The 18977-nt window shown below is 35.1% G+C and overlaps 1 protein-coding gene across 3 annotated transcripts in view; it reads left to right on the forward strand.

The window, feature by feature from the left end:
- LOC124181640 (protein draper) overlaps nucleotides 1-18977 on the forward strand; it is a 42373-nt gene that overhangs the window by 20889 nt on the left and 2507 nt on the right. The window contains exons 2-17 of one of the 3 annotated variants that reach the window (XM_046568379.1): nucleotides 5759-6160; nucleotides 6759-6888; nucleotides 7208-7373; nucleotides 9326-9572; nucleotides 10684-10804; nucleotides 11189-11326; nucleotides 11734-11913; nucleotides 12163-12490; nucleotides 13608-13715; nucleotides 14096-14260; nucleotides 14596-14802; nucleotides 15947-16102; nucleotides 16399-16575; nucleotides 17569-17679; nucleotides 17784-17990; nucleotides 18352-18546. In XM_046568379.1, the coding sequence (XP_046424335.1) occupies nucleotides 6057-6160; nucleotides 6759-6888; nucleotides 7208-7373; nucleotides 9326-9572; nucleotides 10684-10804; nucleotides 11189-11326; nucleotides 11734-11913; nucleotides 12163-12490; nucleotides 13608-13715; nucleotides 14096-14260; nucleotides 14596-14802; nucleotides 15947-16102; nucleotides 16399-16575; nucleotides 17569-17679; nucleotides 17784-17990; nucleotides 18352-18546 (2740 nt within the window). In that variant the 5' untranslated portion in view covers nucleotides 5759-6056. The remainder of the gene's footprint in view (nucleotides 1-5758; nucleotides 6161-6758; nucleotides 6889-7207; nucleotides 7374-9325; nucleotides 9573-10683; nucleotides 10805-11188; nucleotides 11327-11733; nucleotides 11914-12162; nucleotides 12491-13607; nucleotides 13716-14095; nucleotides 14261-14595; nucleotides 14803-15946; nucleotides 16103-16398; nucleotides 16576-17568; nucleotides 17680-17783; nucleotides 17991-18351; nucleotides 18547-18977) is intronic. The other 2 variants (XM_046568380.1, XM_046568381.1) reach the window with 2 other exon arrangements.

Here is an 18977-nt window from a genome sequence, read left to right on the forward strand (position 1 = left end):
ATGATTTTGTAAAATTAAAGAAATCTGTCGTCTGTCGGCTAGCTAGGCACGTTCTTTAACGGTATGCAATAGGATAAAACAAACGGTGTTCTTACCGACCGGACAGCAAAATTACAAATTCACTCAAATTTTAATTGAGAATAACTTTTGAAAAATTAAATTGAGGCAAAAATATTAAGAGATCTTTTTTGTAGAACATTAAATTTCCTTTAAGAATCTGTCATGATCTTTTTGATACATTCATAGATTCGTTAGTCACGAAATTCCAAATTAAAAAAGTCAAATCGAGAAATTATATCAATTCATTAAGCTTAATTACTCGGAAACGGCTTGTCTGACAAAAATCTATAATCAGACCTTTTTTGTAGGGAATTTAATTTTATAAAGGGATAAGTGAACATAAATTTTTTCACTTCAATATTTCGACAGTTCTGACGTAAAACATCAAATTATTACTAAAAATCAAAAATAGCGATGATAGACCTCTTAAAGTTAATATTAAGGGCTTAAAATTTCATGAAATTTTTTTTTTGCCATACTGAATGATATTCTCAATATATTTAAAAAAAAAAAAAATAGTCAATTTTTTTGGCCCAGTCTAACATACACACAATTAAAATATTCCATTTTCAGAAATTGGAGTTATTTATTACTTAACAATATCAATATTATTACAATATATATAGAAAAATAACGAGTATCACTTTTTTTTATAATATGAAGATGTATTATTTTTAAAATCTTTCGCAAACTAAAAATCAAAAGAAATAATAAGGTTCGTAAGTATTAGGCTGGTTCTTATTTGGATCATGTTACACTCACCCCCAAAAAGTAACCACGTTATGTATAAAAAATCCAGCTAAATCCAAAAAAATTTGCGACAAGTTTAACACGCCCGTTTAATTCATCATCTTTAGTTCCTCTATAAATATTGCTAAATAGTTGGAGAGTCAAAAAATTGAATCTGGCGCGTAAGAAATTTCTGTCGAACAACTCGCAGAATACTGAGATAATATCTAAATGAAATTAGACGACAACAGTTTCCTCCAAACCCTGACCCAGATTTCAAATTGGCAAATCATTTCACAGCTTGTTACAAAATTAACCGAACGATATGATTGATTGTGCAAAATTCGTTGCGACTGAATTAACAGCTGGATCAACACATGACGCACCATTTCACCATGAAATAAAAATCTTACGTTGTGTTAAACTTCGTATTTTTAATAGGGTTATTTACGATCACTCAAATGCTTCTCGACGCTCATCAATTCTGTAAATTGCAATCACCTTACTGGAAAAATATTGTACCTATTGTAATTAATTGAGAACAAATTCAGAGACGGGAGATATTTTTCGATCATCAATTAACATCGATGCGTGCATGGAGTTGATGCTCGTCTTTTTTTTTTCATTTGTTTTGCGGTTTTAATAAAAACGTTAAATACAACAATTTGCTGCGATCGGTAAATTTTATTATTAACATTTTTTTGCAATTTCGACTTTACGCAAGGCGATTATAACGGGTCAAAAATAATAACAGAAATAGTTCACGGGGATTAAATATCATCATTGTGTACTTTTGCATCAGTTAATCCATACGTCGAAAATTTATTTTCAAACAATCCGTCGAGAATTATACGTTATTTCAGGTTCTATGAAGCGTTCAAATCCGTAGTCATAAAAGTTTCAAAGCCCTCAAGTATGAAAGATACACCAATTTGTGGGTGTAAATGATGTTACGTGTTGCTTGAACGTTTCTTCGCAATGAAAGCGCGTAGGTGTCGTAAAGATATAGTACACCATGTACACAGGCAGGTAAAATACTTACGTAATACGTTCAGCTTGCCTTATGCCTGTTTTTGTAATCATGTAACAAACGAATCTACGACTCTGCCGTATGTATGACAGTACAGTATGTACCTCACCATTTTTTCACTGTATACGTATAGTTACATGGATATTGTATGTAACGGTGTCGTGTCTGTGACCTAATCTAATCTTCTCGGTAACACAAATATGTGGAAAGATCTGAACACGTTTAAGAAAAGTAAAACATACGATGATAGCGTATTCTTGAAGAATATCATGCTAATATACCGAGATTTTGATAATTTCATTTTAAAAATCAACTCTCTGTATATAAATATCATTAGCTGATTGATATTGTTCGGTCAAATCTTCGGTCAAGTTTGGAAATATTTTCGGGAGAATTTATATTTCAATTTTTGCAATCAGGGTTACAATGCATTTGAGTGTGAAAATAATCGAACCATCATGGTGAACAAAAATGATGAACGACGAATGTGAATTTTGAAAGAAATAGTTTTCTTGAATATAATTTTTATCCAAGATTCGAATTAATAGTAACATATTGTGAGTGTGATATATAACGTATGCGACATTTTTTTTTAAAGAAAAATTATCACCGTCTACAACAAAATGTTGGCAAATATTTTCTTCTGACGTAGAACAAGAAGAAATGAAGATTAACGGAGCAAATAAACACGTCTGCATTGAATTATTGTATCATTTTACTCGTGTAGCTTCAATAAACATTATGCATTAAATTGTTGAGGATTTGAACAATGTATTTTCCTATTCAGCACACCGTACTGCTGGTTTTGTTGAATTCAAGTTGCCCGACGATTTCTATAAAAAAAAACTCTATTTTTTAAATTCAATGTTACATATTCTATTACCCATATTTCACCGGATCTATTTATTCGGAAAGTTTCTAAATTATACACTCGAGTCTTATAATTTCGTAGAAACCTGCAGTCATTTTTTTTTCATCTTTCAATCCCTGTTTCTAACTGATGTCCGAAAATAAATGAAAGCTCTAGATTACATTTACGAATAACGTTATTTACGCAAGTAACATCGTGCATCGAACGGCTTCGCCGAAGCGTTGATATCGCGACACAAACAAACGGTTATAATGTGCAGTCACTTGATCCTTGTGGTCTAATATCATCGTCGTTGTCGTCTTGCGTTTCACAGTTGATTCACTCACCGTAAAGACGTTACGAATCAGGGAAGCGTAGTGATTGCAAAGTAGATCCGTTTCACTTGAAGAATTTCGAAGCAATCGACTCGGTTATTAAGGATGCCTCAAACGTACAGTCATGTCAAAAAGCCGCAAAGACTTCAGAAATATGATTAAACAAAGGTCTGAGTGTCGAAACTAAGGTTTGATTTAGTTGAATTTAGTTGAAAAAATACTCCAGGAACGCAGATTTGCTTTTTTATTTTTTTTATTAAAGTATACACATTTCAGATACAATAGCACAATCATTGTTGACTTTGAAGAGATCCAGTTGTTAAATCGTTTCTGCATCGAAAAAATCCCATCGTTTGATCGATTTCAATTAATTATAAATGACTTTGTTGATGAAATATTCTTCACAAGCTTACGAAATCAGATTTTCCATATCGATGCAGTGGTTTTCGTTAAAGCATTGGGTCACTATTCATCACTTACAATGAATTCAGTAATCGTATATTTTTTACGGACTGAGAAAGTAAGCGGAAAATACGACTTTGTTGGCTCGTAGAAAATTCATTCACAAACAAAATGAACCCTAGTTTATTAAAATCGATCAAACATTGCGATTTTTTCATTGTATAAACCAGTCAATAATTGCATCTTTTCAAAGCCATCCGTAATTCTGCTATTGCAGCTAAAATTTACGATTTTTCGACTTTAGCCGTGTCGAGGAAACAATTGTTTCTAACTCAATTTTTCAATTGTTCTCTTTCAAACCTTCGTTATATCATATTTCTGTCTTTACAAATCTTTGACTGGACTGTACGTCTGATATATCTTTAAATCTGCGTGTACATATAAATAGCGAACGAGTGACGTACACGAACATGAATCCATTTATATGCATGCAAAACCGCGAGAATACAGCTTCGATTCATTGTTAAATGAGCCAGAAGGATCAGCACTGCTGAGGCAGCCGTGTAACCGCTGTTTTATTAGTTACTTTTTAACCCTCCTCCTCCTCCTCCTGTTTCTTTTCGTTGTTCACGTCATTAAGCGTAATTTAATATAATTGGCGAAATTAAAATAGTCGTACGCAGCTCGTCGTAACCTCGTGATCCGATCCGATCCGATCTGATCCTTGCAATTTAATACGCGAGTATTATTTATGGTCACAGTAATGGTCGTGGTGCTTAGTAATATGGTCATCAGAGTGTTTCAAACGATGAAATTTGCATGTAATATATATTTGAATATCTCTTTGTTTGAATAACATCGGATTTTTGGCGCTTTTGTTTAAATTTTTTTTTTTTTTTTCACTTTCTGATGCGTTGCGTCGAAAAATCTGAAACTGAATTTCTCACCCGTAGTCATAAGTATTCAATGAAAACTGTAGAAATTTTAGGAGAAAAAAAAATTAACATTAAAGCATTTCAATTTTACATTCAAACATCTTTTTATCGGTTAACCTTCTTAATCGTTTTCGTTTTCTTAGAAGCGATAAAAAAATGTTAACGAGTATCCACAACTATAGGTAAGAAATTTCGTAATAAAGATTTCAGAAATAAAGAGAAATTCCGTGAAAATAGAAATAAAAATTGACCGTACGAAGCGTAAGAAATTCTACTTTATCAAAATGGGAAAATTCGGAATCTTTTGGCCAGAATTTTGGAACTGAGATGAAAGTTTGAAAATTTGTCTGCATATCTTAAAATTATATCAAGACATTTTAACCCATGAGTGCAGCTAATTTTACAAATCTTCTTATTAGGGATGACCCTAATATATGTACATGCAGTTCATTTTGCGTTTAGGTTATGTCGCAAAATGGCATAATTGAGGACATGGCTGGCTCCAATTTAACGAGTCAGCAGTGTAATAAGCTGGTAACTTGCCGGGCTCACAATCAGTTGAAACTTTAATTCTCACTCCGCAAATATGCCGCAAGACAAGTCTTTTTTATTTAAAAAGTCCTGCTTTTGAATTCTGCTGATGCAGTGGGGAAAGAAAACTCAAGTATTTTTAATTAGTAACCTTGAATTTGTTAACATCGAGAAATCAATCACGGGTTTCATTTCGTCAATTGTATCATTTATTCGACAAATTGAACAACTGCCGTGCACTTATGAGTTTGAAATTCGTAACGTTGACGAAACAACGTATTTTTATAAAAACTTGTTATACGGCTGTGATTCAATAAATCGCGATTAAGTAAAAAAAACTCGTATTTTATAAGATGGGAACCCTTTAAATGGTGAATATATTGAAAAAATTAACTAACAATATTATGTGACGATGACGAAATTATATTCTCACCATTTCCGGATAGTAAATTCATGACAAAATGACTGAAAAATCAAATATCATAAGATTAAATTGAGTAAATAATGTAACTATGGAGTAGATTTTAATATGAATACACCAATTGTTTCGTTTAAGATTGTTTTATAATGTTTCATTCGTCATGATTTGAGAAATTGTAATATCATGCACTACGATTAATACAATATTCATTTTATAAAAATTACTTGGTATCGACTGAGCCAAACATATAAGAGCATTAATTTTTCAATTCGTACTTAATTAACTGAAAAGTTTTCCCTGTGCGATTAACAGTGGTTTACTTTTCGAATCATTTCTGAATGAAAAACTATTCCGATTATCGGAGTATGAATTATAATGTCCGTATAATTATAGGTAAATTTTAAAATTTAATGCAAATAACGAGTTCCCTGTTCTCCTCATTTGACTAGAATGAGCATGTTTCAGGTGAAGGCAAAGTCTGACCCTACAGCTCCGAGTTTTGTCAGGATGAAGGGTAGCAGTTCTCAGTACACGACGTGAACCCGCGATGCGTTTAACAATTTTCTAAAAGAATGATTCCCACGATAAGATAATTGAATAAACAATGCGAACGGCTGAAAAAGGGTATCTTACGTTATTGTCGCACGGAAAATCTACGACGGAATCTAAGCAGCACAAAATTACATCGATCCAAGTATATTACGACTAATGAAATTACGAATCATCCACGACCCTCGCAAATAAGTGAAGAAAAGAAAGTAGAATGGCCTCCCTCGTTTCACTGGTCGTTGCCACCTTCCTTCTAGCCGTGATAGACCTCGCCCAACCAACCCTCGAAGGGCCGAACGTCTGTACGCGGCAAGAATCGTGAGTACAAAACTGTTTCCTCTTTCATTTTGTGTTAGTTTTTTTTTTTTTTTTTTATCAACGAAAATTGAAACGAAAAGAAAACCTGAAAAATCAATTTTATTCGTCTTTATCCCATCCAACAGAAATATTTACAACATTAATGTATTGCAATTTGTATTATTTATTGTAAGAATCTGTTTGTAATAGGTATGCAATTAGACTGTCCGAAAAAAATTGATTTCTCGAATTTGAAGCTGCTCGTACAATATATTATTATTATTATTACAACCTTTTTTTCTGAAGACACGAATATCGGACCATTAAAAATTATATCGGACCATTATAATACTGATTGTGAATGAATGTTCACTTCAACAGCTTCCATTTATTGAATACTACATATTTCACCAAATTTCAACAATAAATTGTTATAACATGACGTGGTATATCGAAGTAATATATATTTATGTTGGAAATGTTTCGCGACCCCTAAATATAAAGCAATTTTATGGTTTATTTGTAAAAATAATATTTTTATATCGTACAATTTTCTAAATCCCAAAATTTCTCTTCTCATTCTTGACCCATCTTTATCCTAATCAATTTTTTTCCAAAGGTACACAACGACTGTCACGATATCGGAAAACAAAGGGTTCAAAGTTCGGGAGTACGGATGGTGCTTCAGCTTCCCAAAATTTAGGTGCACCAAGTACAGGGTCAACTTTAAACCCGTGTATAGGACGCAGGTGAATTGCCCCATTTCTGTCATAACCAATTCAAATAGGCGTATAATTTGTATATCAACTAACGATACTGTCAAATATTTTCCGTACGGAAGTTTTATTCGACTACGGAACGAGTGCACGAATGGAAATGCATTTAACAGAGTTCTTTTTGAAGAATGAGAGAAATCCGTCGTAAATTCATAATTATTTTCGACAGTGTCGATGTTTGAAGACAATAAAAAATAAACAAAATTAATTGATTAAAAAAAAAAAAAAAAAAAATAAAAAAAATTTTAATTCGACGAGACAAATGAAATCTGACTGTGGTTTTTTTTTTTAGACGCTGATTAAAAAACGGCCGGTCGACGAATGCTGCAACGGATACACGAGGAGCAACAAGGATCGATGCATAGCGGTATGTTCCGAAGATTGTATTCACGGCACTTGCGTTGCTCCGGACGAGTGCAAATGCGAGTCAGGCTATGGCGGACCCTCCTGCAATATTAGTGAGTTTTATTAATCCAATTACACGACACGAATCAGGTTTCACTACGAGCGGCATGTTTGTGTGTCCGTTGCTGGAACGATACTCGTATGGCAGCCTCTTGCGAATCACGTAATATTATATTATACGCATAAATACGTATGATGTACATTCGGTGAAACGGAAATGCGAAAAGTAAAACGTTGGAAAATAACGGGTATTGAGAAAGATCAATCTCAGATTCGTAAAGAAACTCACAGATCTTTTTCCTTTAAATTGTGTCACATTTGTTGGCCAATTTTTCTTTCTCTTTGATCCTCGTTCGGATTAATCGTTGATTATTAATACTTGGAACGGAAATTTGTAAAGTATAACAGAGACAAAAAAGCGAGACTTATTTCATTATGAAATAATAATCGTCAACTATCTATTGGTGATGTGAAAAATGAACGCTAATCGCAAACGTTTGCAAAATCATCGTTAACGTATGTTTTGTAAATTAAATCGATCTCGATACCGATAAATATCGAATGACAAGAGACAAATTTCCAACAGTTTATCCAAAATCCGATGTGTCATATAGAATTTTTGATATTAAAAGAAATTTATCGTATCATAAACAAACATCGGAAATGCTGGTTGAAATTCTCAGGCTTCGGGAAGTTCATCAATATAGTTATAACTGTCAATTTTTCAACTAGAGGAATAACGCATGGATGAAAGTTTGTCAAACTTCAGTCACGTTCATCACACGTAAACTGCACCGGTGTACCGTAAAGTATCGAAGTGATGAAAAATTCTATTTTCTAAGTAAAAAACATTGTATAATACATCCCGGGTAAAAATGCACATTTCAGTCATAGAATTCCTGTAATTTTCACCCAGACTTCGACAACTCTGTACTCATCGTGCATATCTCATAGAAAGCGTGGAATAGAATAATACGTAACTTCTGTGCCTGTATTATAAAATGTACAGGCTAATTATCGCGAAGAGTACAATATGAGAATTTAGCACGGAAACGAGGAGACAAAAGGAAAAATTGCAGGTAGTGATTAAAAGACAATGACAAGAACTGTCGCTGAGAAAAAATTTCATTCGTTACTGTAACCAGAGAATTCTAATACAATTGACATCGTGAAAGTAACTGGTTAATTTTTGTAGAATTATAAGAAAATATTGTGCAACAAGAAATTATCCAGTGTGATTATTACCGTCAACATTAAATCTCTTCGTTTAGTTGATCGTACTTTTTTCAAGATAAATTTCAGCCATCGACGTTAATTCATTATTACACCAACATGAGATTATCGCAATAGTTACTGCAAAAAAATATAGTGACAATAACAATGTCAAGAAAAAAAAATAAAAATAGTAACACATATATATTACGGATTTTCCATGTCGCAGCAAAAGAACTAATTTTCATTTTCTACACAAGGTTATAGTTTTCGGTTACGGCAAAAAATGTGATAGTTACGGACTCTAGTAATCGTAACAAGAAATTTCTGCATATGGGGAATTCCATGCGAACTCGACCAACTTATGACTCTCACCATTTCTGATTATTTTTTTTTTTTTTGTCCCAACTCTGAAACAGTGCCTTGAATTTGTTTAGGTTTTTTTGTTCAACAGATCGATTGCTTATAAACATTTGACGTGATTTTGAAAAGGACTTTTTTTTTAGAGTTCTCCAAAAATCATCATAGGCCCGGTCTTGGAATGTTAAAAAGACAAAATAAATGCTTTGAGAATTTTTTATGAATTTGAAAAAATGTTCCTTTCCAAAATCACTCTCAATATTTATAACTAATCAACCAGATGAAGGTCAGACGTTGTTTAGATTCGCACGAAATTCCCTCGATAATTTTGACGGATATTTTCTTTATATCTAAACAAAATATAATTATCATAAATTTTCTCGCATTTACAGAAAATGTTGACGTTATTACGTAACTTTTGTTCGACTTTCAGCCTGTCCGACCGGTTACTGGGGTCGGCATTGTCGGGACGAGTGCACGTGCCGTAATGGCGGTAGCTGCGACCCTTTTAATGGAAAATGCAAGTGCACAAGGGGCTGGAAGGGTGAAAACTGCGATGAGAAATGTCCGCCTGATCGTTACGGACTGGATTGCGGCGAGGAGTGTCGGTGTCAAAACGGTGGCAGCTGCCATCACATTTCCGGCGAGTGTCTCTGCGCCGCGGGGTTCACAGGACCTCTGTAAGTTGGGATTGACGAAAATATCGACAGCCTTAGCTTTTTCACCTTTTTTGAGAAACAAATTTTCGCAAAAAATTGCCTGTTATGTATTTAATCTGGACTGTTTAGAATTAGGGCAAAATATATCGGTTTTTATATTTTTCTGAAACGAAGCTTTGAACGGTTTGGTGAGTTTTAACCCAAATCTTTGAGGGGTGTCTCATGGTATGTGATTTTTTCCCTTCTCAAATCACGTGCGAAAAATGTATATGATCCAGTTTTTTTCAGGGAATTTTTCAAATTAATCGCGAGTAATCGTAAATCAGTAATCCTAATAATCCTGCACTGTAGCAGTATTTTTAACTTCTTCTTTTAACTTCTTCCACTGTAGAATCGTGGATTTTTTACAGTCGATAATCAACGTTGAAAAATGTGACAATCCAGGAAATGTCTCGTAATTTTAACTATCCTCAAATAAATTTTGCCAATTAGTAGATACGTAATAACAACGTTCGTAATTAACGGCTGATCAGTTGTATGTAAATTGATCAATTTGACCGTACCTATAAGTTGGAAGTGTATAATTTTTTTGAACTTTTCCACTACGTGAAACACATCATTAAATGCAGATGTGAAATATCGAGTTTCTTTTTTTTATATCATATTTAATTCTTCGTGCCGAATTCGGACGCTTTAAAATTGCTGGAAAAAAAATAGAACTTTGACTGTAGAATAAATCGGCAAAAAGTCTAAGAATTCTTATGACAAAAATGTAGTTACTATTATTGTATGGCCACCTTGACAAATGTTCGTGGAATGTGCAGAAATAGACACGGCTTGAAAGTTTTATCAGCCTTCCTTGTAACTATTTTTTACTAAACGTGAAACATGTCCAGCGAATGTCACAGATGGGAGGAAATAATCATCCATGTAATGTGGAATTTAGAACACAATTGTACAATATATGGAAAAGCAAAATGCATTATGACTGGACCAAAATATTCAGATTTTGAAAACAATACTGACAGTAATTTCTGCCTTATACTCATTACTGTAATCATGAAATGTTTCGAATCTATAATAATCGACAAATTTGTACAAGTATTAAATTATTTTTTCTTCTGTCATTCAGATGCGACTTTCAATGCCCAGAAGGTAAACACGGCTATGAATGCAAATCGAACTGCAGTTGCCAAAACGGCGGATCCTGCAGTCCGACAAATGGCGAATGTTTCTGCACGCCAGGATGGACGGTGAGTTACAACTACTTGTTATATGTAAATATTTTCGACGATCTGCCGGACAAAAATGTGCGGCGATGATTATTGTTGCAGACTAATTAACTATGTGTATATAAATTTGTTTCCTGTCGTACATGATAACTTGAAATATACTGCGACACGTTCAATGAAATTAAGACAAGGAATTTGTTTACTGTAATAAAAACGTTTGGGATTATCAGGCATTTCAGTTATTTTCTCTCTGTTAAAATAAACACGACAAATGTACGTCAAAAGAAGCGATGATGAGAAAAATTGGCTCGATATTATCGTAAGTGAAGTCTTATTTTGCAAGAGGAGAAAAAAAATTCTACGTGGCTCGAAGTTTCAGTTCGTAATGAGTGTAAATTGTTTCAGGGATCCGTATGCGCTAATCGTTGTCCCGATGGCCAATGGGGAAACAATTGTTCATCTTCCTGCGATTGCTACAACGGAGCATCGTGCCATCATATAACTGGCGAATGTCAATGCAAAGCAGGATTTCTTGGGGAGAAGGTGCGTACGGTAGAAACCATGACTTTAACGCATCCTTATTTTGGGATGAGAAGAAAGTCGGAGGGAATTAAAATTGCCTTTAGAACTTGATTTTCGAGAGAAATTTGAATATATGCCGCTGAAATTTGTACGGAAAGGTCCACAAGAATAAACAACAATCGTCAGATCGAAAGATAATAATTTTATTTTCGACGTGAACTTTGAAGAACGAAAAATGATTTGTCATTGTTGAAATTATGACAATTTGAGCAAATGATAGAATTCTTGGCAAACCTGCACTGGACGCGTTATTATGATATTGGTCATTATCTGAAGCTGTAAAAATTAACTTCCGCTTCAGACAGTCAGCTTTTAACAAAAATTGCAAACGCGTGATAACGAAGTCATCAAAATACTTTGATTTCCAGTGTGTGGAGACCTGCCCTAGCGGCAAATATGGCCTTAACTGCACGAGCAACTGCAGCTGCAAAAATGGGGCGACTTGTTCGGTGATCGATGGATCCTGCAACTGCCAAAACGGGTGGAAAGGCGAGCTGTGCGAGGAGCGAGCTTGTCCTGACAGTTCATGGGGTCCGGAGTGCAAGAACGTGAGTAAAAGTACAAGTTTAGTCTACTTGATATTTCCACCGATCTAGCTTAATCGAAGGCCCTAATAAATAATCAGGTCTTGAGAGGCGAATGAAACCTGTTAAAGCTGTCGAAAATCATGAAATTGTGAAATTGGTGCTGAATATAACGTATCGCTGATTTCAGTGACGATCGATCCGCCATTCTAGTTTCCAGCCTCTGCCCATTTTACACATTCCTAAATCCATCTCGCTAATAAAATTCCCCAGAGTTGCGCATGCGAAGAAGAACACACCGAGCTCTGTCATCCCTGGACCGGAAACTGTGTTTGCCGCGCCGGTTGGGACGGCGAAATCTGCTCTCACACCTGTCCGATTTATACATTTGGCAAGGGATGCCAGCAGCAGTGCAAATGCGAGAACAGCGCCCAGTGTTCACCTTTTGACGGGACTTGCACATGCGCAGCGGGATTCAAGGGTAAACGCTGCAACGAACCCTGTCCCGATGGTACGTTTGGCGAAGATTGCGCCCAGAAGTGCAATTGCAATAACGGAGCCAATTGTTCGCCAGAAAACGGACGATGCAACTGCACAGCAGGTACCCGACGCTTTTTACGTCGCGATAGCGATTTTTATCGAGTCATTAGGTGGGGGATGAACGTTTTGTTTGTTGTTACTGTATTTAGTTTAAATCCGATCCATCGACATTCGGCCAAGTTTTTGAAAGAACTCCGATTCTGAGGCACGAGCGGCATTAATATTTACGAGGAACACGTGCAACAATTTTATCGCTTCTTTTTTTTTTAGAAATGAAACCCTTTTACTATGAATTTTAAACACTTCGCCTCTTGTAGGTAACAAAAATATGATCTGATGTATTTTTCGTGTAAAAAAGATTGATCTTTTCAAATGTGGAATTTATCTTGAAGAAGATCTTGAGCTACGGTCAAAATAAGTTTCTTTCGAAACTTTTTATAGACTCTTCGAAAAGTATTTTTAAATTTTTAAAGCAAAGTGAAAGTGTGGAGTCTGTTAAATCGTGTCAAATATTCCGGGGAGACCGAATTTTTTGAATATACCGTATCTCTTCGAAATATTTAACTGACCTAAAAATTTTAGGATGCACTTCGGAATATCAGCGCTTTTGCACTCAAAAATAGAAAACCATTTTATCTTATACCCTTGGAATACACAGAATTGGAAAAGAAGAAAAAATGTTTTTTGTCTGTTCTCATGAGAATTTATCCTCAACAGGTTTTAGACGCGAAAAGGTCAAATTTTTTCGAACCAAAAACAGACGAGATCATATTTCTTTCACTGGGAACTGGAAGTACTCAAAATTCGAATACACAGGTTCATTTCGAAAATGCGGTAAAATCGACCACTTGTTTCTCGTTAACTTTAAAGTCCGCAGAGCTAAATGTCACAGGATTCTTGTATCTTCGCTTAGTCTATCACATATTTGAATAATTGCAGCTAGATCGAAATTTTGAGCCTGTGAAAAAAAGCTGGTCAAAAGTTCGTGAATCGGATATCTTCGATTTTTTTTTTTTCTTTTTTTCTGTCACGTTTCAATTTTATTCGAGTACTTTGATTTTGTGCACAATTTAATTGTATTATTATTGCAAGTACGTTAATGCGCTTATTTTGCATCATTCTGTCTTATTGTTATTATTACTATCATTATTTGTAAACGAGTAACGATAATTCATCAGGATGGAAAGGTATTCTGTGCGATCGTCCGTGTCCCGACAAGTTTTACGGTAAGGATTGCAAGGAGAGTTGCAAATGCTTGAACAACGCTGCCTGCAATTCGCAAAACGGTAAGAATACGTTAAATGTTGTTTTCACAATTATTTGACTTTGACTTTGACTTTGACTTGACAATATTCTAGTGGAATATTATAAATGAGTAATAATAATTATAAAAACATGTAGCTCGTGTTTGTGGTGAGGAAATTTTTGTGAAATATTTGCAATTATTTTTATTCCTTTTTCCCTTTTCTTGAATCTTTCGCTTGTTTCTCTTACCGGCATAAATTGTCAGCATGAGCCGAAACCCGTAGTGAAAACCGAGTAGATGAGCGTCTTGTTTTTTTCAAAGCACATGCAAAAAAACATGGATCTTTAAAAGACGAAGACGAGAAAGACTTTGCTGCATCGTATAGTATGTATGTTTGGGTTTTTGTACATGTAATATTAGGCACATGCACATGTGCGGCTGGTTTCACCGGGGATCTGTGCGAGGAAAAATGTCCCGACGGAAACTTTGGTCACGATTGTAAGCAGATCTGCGACTGCGACAAGAATAACAACTTAGGCTGCGATCCGGCGACCGGACGATGCAAGTGCAAACCCGAATGGAAAGGTTAGTCGTTGATCGATACTCGTATTACACCCTAAATTCTACTCACCCCTAACTTTCATAACGATTATTAATCAAAGATATTTTTGCAGTGGAAAATGACGCTAAGCACCATTTTTCCTTTCTTTTATTCTTAATTTTTGTTCTTTATTTTTATAATATATAATAGTTATCGACTGCATATATTAAAAGTATTTGTCGTTCGATCTGTCGAAGGAATTTTAAACCCTCCTTTACACGTTTGTTAGAAAAAGTACCTACAAGTATGATATACGAATAATAAAATTTATAACAAATGGGTCGCAAGCTTGAGCATAGACTGACATTTAATGAAACAGGAATAAGGTGCGAGACGCAATGTCCGGCTGGTCAATTCGGCGACGACTGTCACTCCGAGTGTAACTGCATGAACAATAGCTCGTGCGATCCAGAAACTGGGGCTTGCGTTTGCGCCCGAGGTTGGGAGGGTCCCAATTGCTCGGAACCTTGCGAGGAGGGCTTTTACGGCGTTGGCTGTAAGGAGAAATGCCCAGAGAAATTTAACGGTAAGACGAAATCCGAAGCAGGGTGCGATCGAGGGTTGATAAGGGGATTGGTTGCTCAAAAATTGATATTTTTTATTTACTTTGAGCGCATTTGTCGAATTATGCAATTCGCAAACTACGAAGATGTATTTGAAAATTAAAATATAGAACGTACTGGCGTCAAATTACTACGTGATTGTTGAAAATCTAGTAGATTCGTTCGATTATTTTGTACAAAATGAATTATCAACTTTTGTTTTAACATATCGCTATTGTGGAATATTTATCTTTCAAAGATTTTATCTATATTAAATATGCTTGAAAAATCTCAATATTGAACTGAGTAACGAAAGAAAAGAATATTTGACAGTGACTTTGCGGGGAATAGCCTTGTCAATAAAATAAACCATCGTGGAGTGAAATTGAGTGAATCCATTAGGTTTTTCAATTCCATTTTGAAGTTATTTGAAATGAATCATTGATATTCAAATTTTCGTTTATAATTTCGATATTTCGTATTTTTCAATTCTTACAAAACAACGAAACGATTGTATTCGATAAGTACTGAATGTGAAAAAATCAATACGAAGTATGAATTTTTGACTAACCAAGAGACTTCTTGACTTCGCGTCTATATCTCGAATTTCGACAAGGCGCCGTGCTTCCGGTTCCGAAAGAATGTCATTGAACACATGCTTACGAATTAATATTCCCCTTTAACAATGTAACACACAAACACTGTCACGCAAAGATAATTATAAATTGCTTTTGCAAGGTATGCTTTTTTGCCGTTGTGTAGTTTTGTCACGTTTTGAATAGCTCTACGTGTATGTAGCTGACAATTTCGTCAGAAATAGTACTGGCTTCATAAAGGTGGTATGTTACTTCATTAAAAACAAAATGCATTAATAATTATAAGCGTCGTACAAATTCTCATTTCATCCTGAGAGTTGCCGTTACATTTCGATCAATTTCTCAAGACTTTATATACCTCGGTGCTTAAAATTGTTTAATCTTCCGCGCTATTGATTTTTCTGCAAAGATAAGATCTTTCTTTGCCTGTTATACTAATATCATTCACACAGAGCCGCAGCAATCGGCTCTTGATTGTTTAATCTTGCTCTATCTATTGTCAGTTGTTATCCATATTTCCTGATTCACACAGGCAACATGACGTGCGATCACGTCACTGGACAATACGTATGCAGACCTGGCTATCTTGGACTAACTTGCGAACATCCTTGCCCTCTGGATAGATACGGTCTGAATTGCGCCAACCATTGTCACTGCAAGAACGGAGCTGATTGTCACCATGTGACTGGTAATAATGAGGAAATAGCTCTTGGCTTATGATTTGTTATTATGATTTAGAATAATTTCGTTTTTGGCTCAACAAAGAATAATGTTGCAAACTTACGCTCGGCACGAAAAGACCGAGTTTACGACCTTGTTACACAATAATCTATTTCGATATAAAATGAACTTTGGTCATAAAATAATTCGATTTTGGATTTTGTTGCTGTACCGGCCTCCTTCAATAATTTCTTTGAAAAACAGTCAGATTCCACATTTTCTGAAGACAATTCATGGATTGTTTTCTTGAAATTTTAATAACAGGTGTCTGCCAATGTTTGCCGGGCTGGCAAGGCAATTCTTGTCAAATTCCCTGCACCGATGGGATGTACGGTGTTAATTGCACCCAGCCTTGCAAGTGTCAGAACGGAGGCGAATGCAGGAAAAACGATGGTCATTGCAGATGCGCCCCTGGATGGACCGGAACGCATTGCACAGAAGGTGAGAGACTCTTGATCAAAGAACGAAGCGTATTTTCATGAATTAAAGGCTGTTCGGAACAGGTGAAAAATGCGTTGAAACAGAAATTGAAAACGTGCAGTTGAAGCTAGACAGATTAATTTTAATCCAAAAGATTCCCTCTCGTTCGGACAACATATTTTGTCAAAATTTATTTTCTATTGTAAATAAGTTTTTTATGAATAGCATGTCAGAGAAATTACATTACCCCCATATTTTTTACCAAAAAATTCAAACAGTTTGTTTAACTCCGATGAAAGTGTAGCTCATTTTATTCAGAAATGAATTCCCTAGGAACTGGCTGAGGCAAATTTTGTGTTCTTTAACTCGTTGGTTTGTAAAAAAGTTCGATACATATTGTCATGTAATACAACCACGATAATTTACCGCTGATTAGCTTATGATTTAACGAGAAACATGTTATTGTTACCCAAGATTCGAGTCAGAAGATGTTTCGAGAATTCAGTCACGAATCAAACGAACCATTCATATCAAAATCGAACGAGCATTTCATATGGATTTTGCGATGATAAAATTTTAGAATAACTTAATTTCCCTGATGTTTGTAGCGTAATGAAGTATTTAGTGTTGAAATCGAATATTTGAAAAGAAATTTTCTGTCTTAGGGAAACTTTTTTTTTCTCTTTTAGAAAAATATAGTCAACTCGATGAATTTCAACGAAACTCTTTCTCTCTTTGTCCTATCACTTTTCTTTTTGCGCAAAATCGCTTTTTGAATTGTACGCTCGATTAATCCTCAATTGAAAATCGAAACGACTCGAATGTCGAGGTGTTCATACAAATGCTGAATGTTCGAAGTGAGGAAGAATTCATCCCGACTGATTCACATCCTGGAATTTATCCCCTCCAGTTACATTTCAACTATAACAAGTATCAGTCCAAAGGAGCAGAGAGAAATTTGTTCGGCTCCTTTTATCAAGCAAAATAATTTTACGCCATTCCTTATTTCCTCAGTATGTCCGGAGGGATATTACGGTGATCACTGCATGGAACCGTGCGAATGTAAGTCCGATTCCTTCGTATGTCACCCGATAAACGGTTGCACGTGCAAAAAAGGCTTCAAAGGTAAATACTCAATTCTAAATACGCGTATTTATTCCGGCTTATATTCCCCGATTTGCTTGCAAGTTTGGCATTCGAATGACTTCGCATGTTTTGAAACTGTTTAGGCGAAAACTGCGACGAGTTAATGCAAGAAAAGAGCGTCCTTCCGATAGAAGATTCAGGATCTGGAAGTGTCGTCGTGGGAATTGCGATCGCTCTAATCTTCATCGCGATCATATTCACGATATGGTTGTACTACAGGCGGCGAGTTGCTAATTTGAAAACTGAAATAGCTCAGGTTCAATACATCGCCGAACCTGTGACGACGCCAGGTGAATAAAAAATCCCTGTTGAGTTTTGCTATTTCATATACACCGAGGAAAGTTTCGTTTGTTACAGTCATTGGAAAATTGTAGTAAAATGGGTATCGTTACTATTGTAACGGTTCAAATGTTGTTAAAAATTCGAAGAAAATTTTATACAAATAACTATTTTATGTGATTATATTTGTCAGTACCAAATCCTCTGGTTATTGCTACGTTAAATCTCTTCGATCGGTTTATCACGTTGAGAAAAATTTTGCACCCAGTGCTATGTTTTTCGCTTTCGGTAAAAAATGAAAATATTTGAGGACTTTTGCAGTGATTAAAACAGGAAACTGATAATATCAACATCGTCCTGTTTCTTTCACAGATCGCAATCACTTCGATAATCCGGTATACTCGTATCGGGATTCTAGTAGGTCTGACGACGGAACAGCGACGTTGTTGAACAATGTGCAAATAAAAAACGACCTAGGTACCAAGAATATTAACACAGAACGAGCCAAACTCGGTCCCATGGTTGCTGGCTATAATACAACTAGCGATGACGATGGCAGTTGCAAAGGTAATTTTTGATCTCCATTCAACCTTGTCAATTATTTCGTTTCTTTAATGTCGTACTACTGTGCATAAACTTTTCTATTGCAAGTGTTTCGCGTTTAATTGTTCAAAGATGTGATTTTCCAAACCCATCTCGCTACAAAATAATGCATGGAAAGGTAAAACAGATTCGTTAAAACGACGGTTCGTTGATTCTATGAAATAATTTTAGATTGATTAGATTCAAAAATACTTTTTCCTCAGGCTTATTGATGTTCATAAAATTGTATCATGGTATATTTAACATCGTTTCTTGTATTAATTACTAATTTTATAAAAACTGTGAAATGCATCTCTAATTGTGACAAAATTATTTATTACAGACATGTGATTTAAATTAAGCACTTTGAAGCCAAATACAGCAGAATTATTGCATAAAATCTATTAATCGCGCTT

This window comes from Neodiprion fabricii, chromosome 4, assembly GCF_021155785.1.
Source record: "Neodiprion fabricii isolate iyNeoFabr1 chromosome 4, iyNeoFabr1.1, whole genome shotgun sequence".
Classification (NCBI taxonomy): Eukaryota; Metazoa; Arthropoda; class Insecta; order Hymenoptera; family Diprionidae; genus Neodiprion; species Neodiprion fabricii.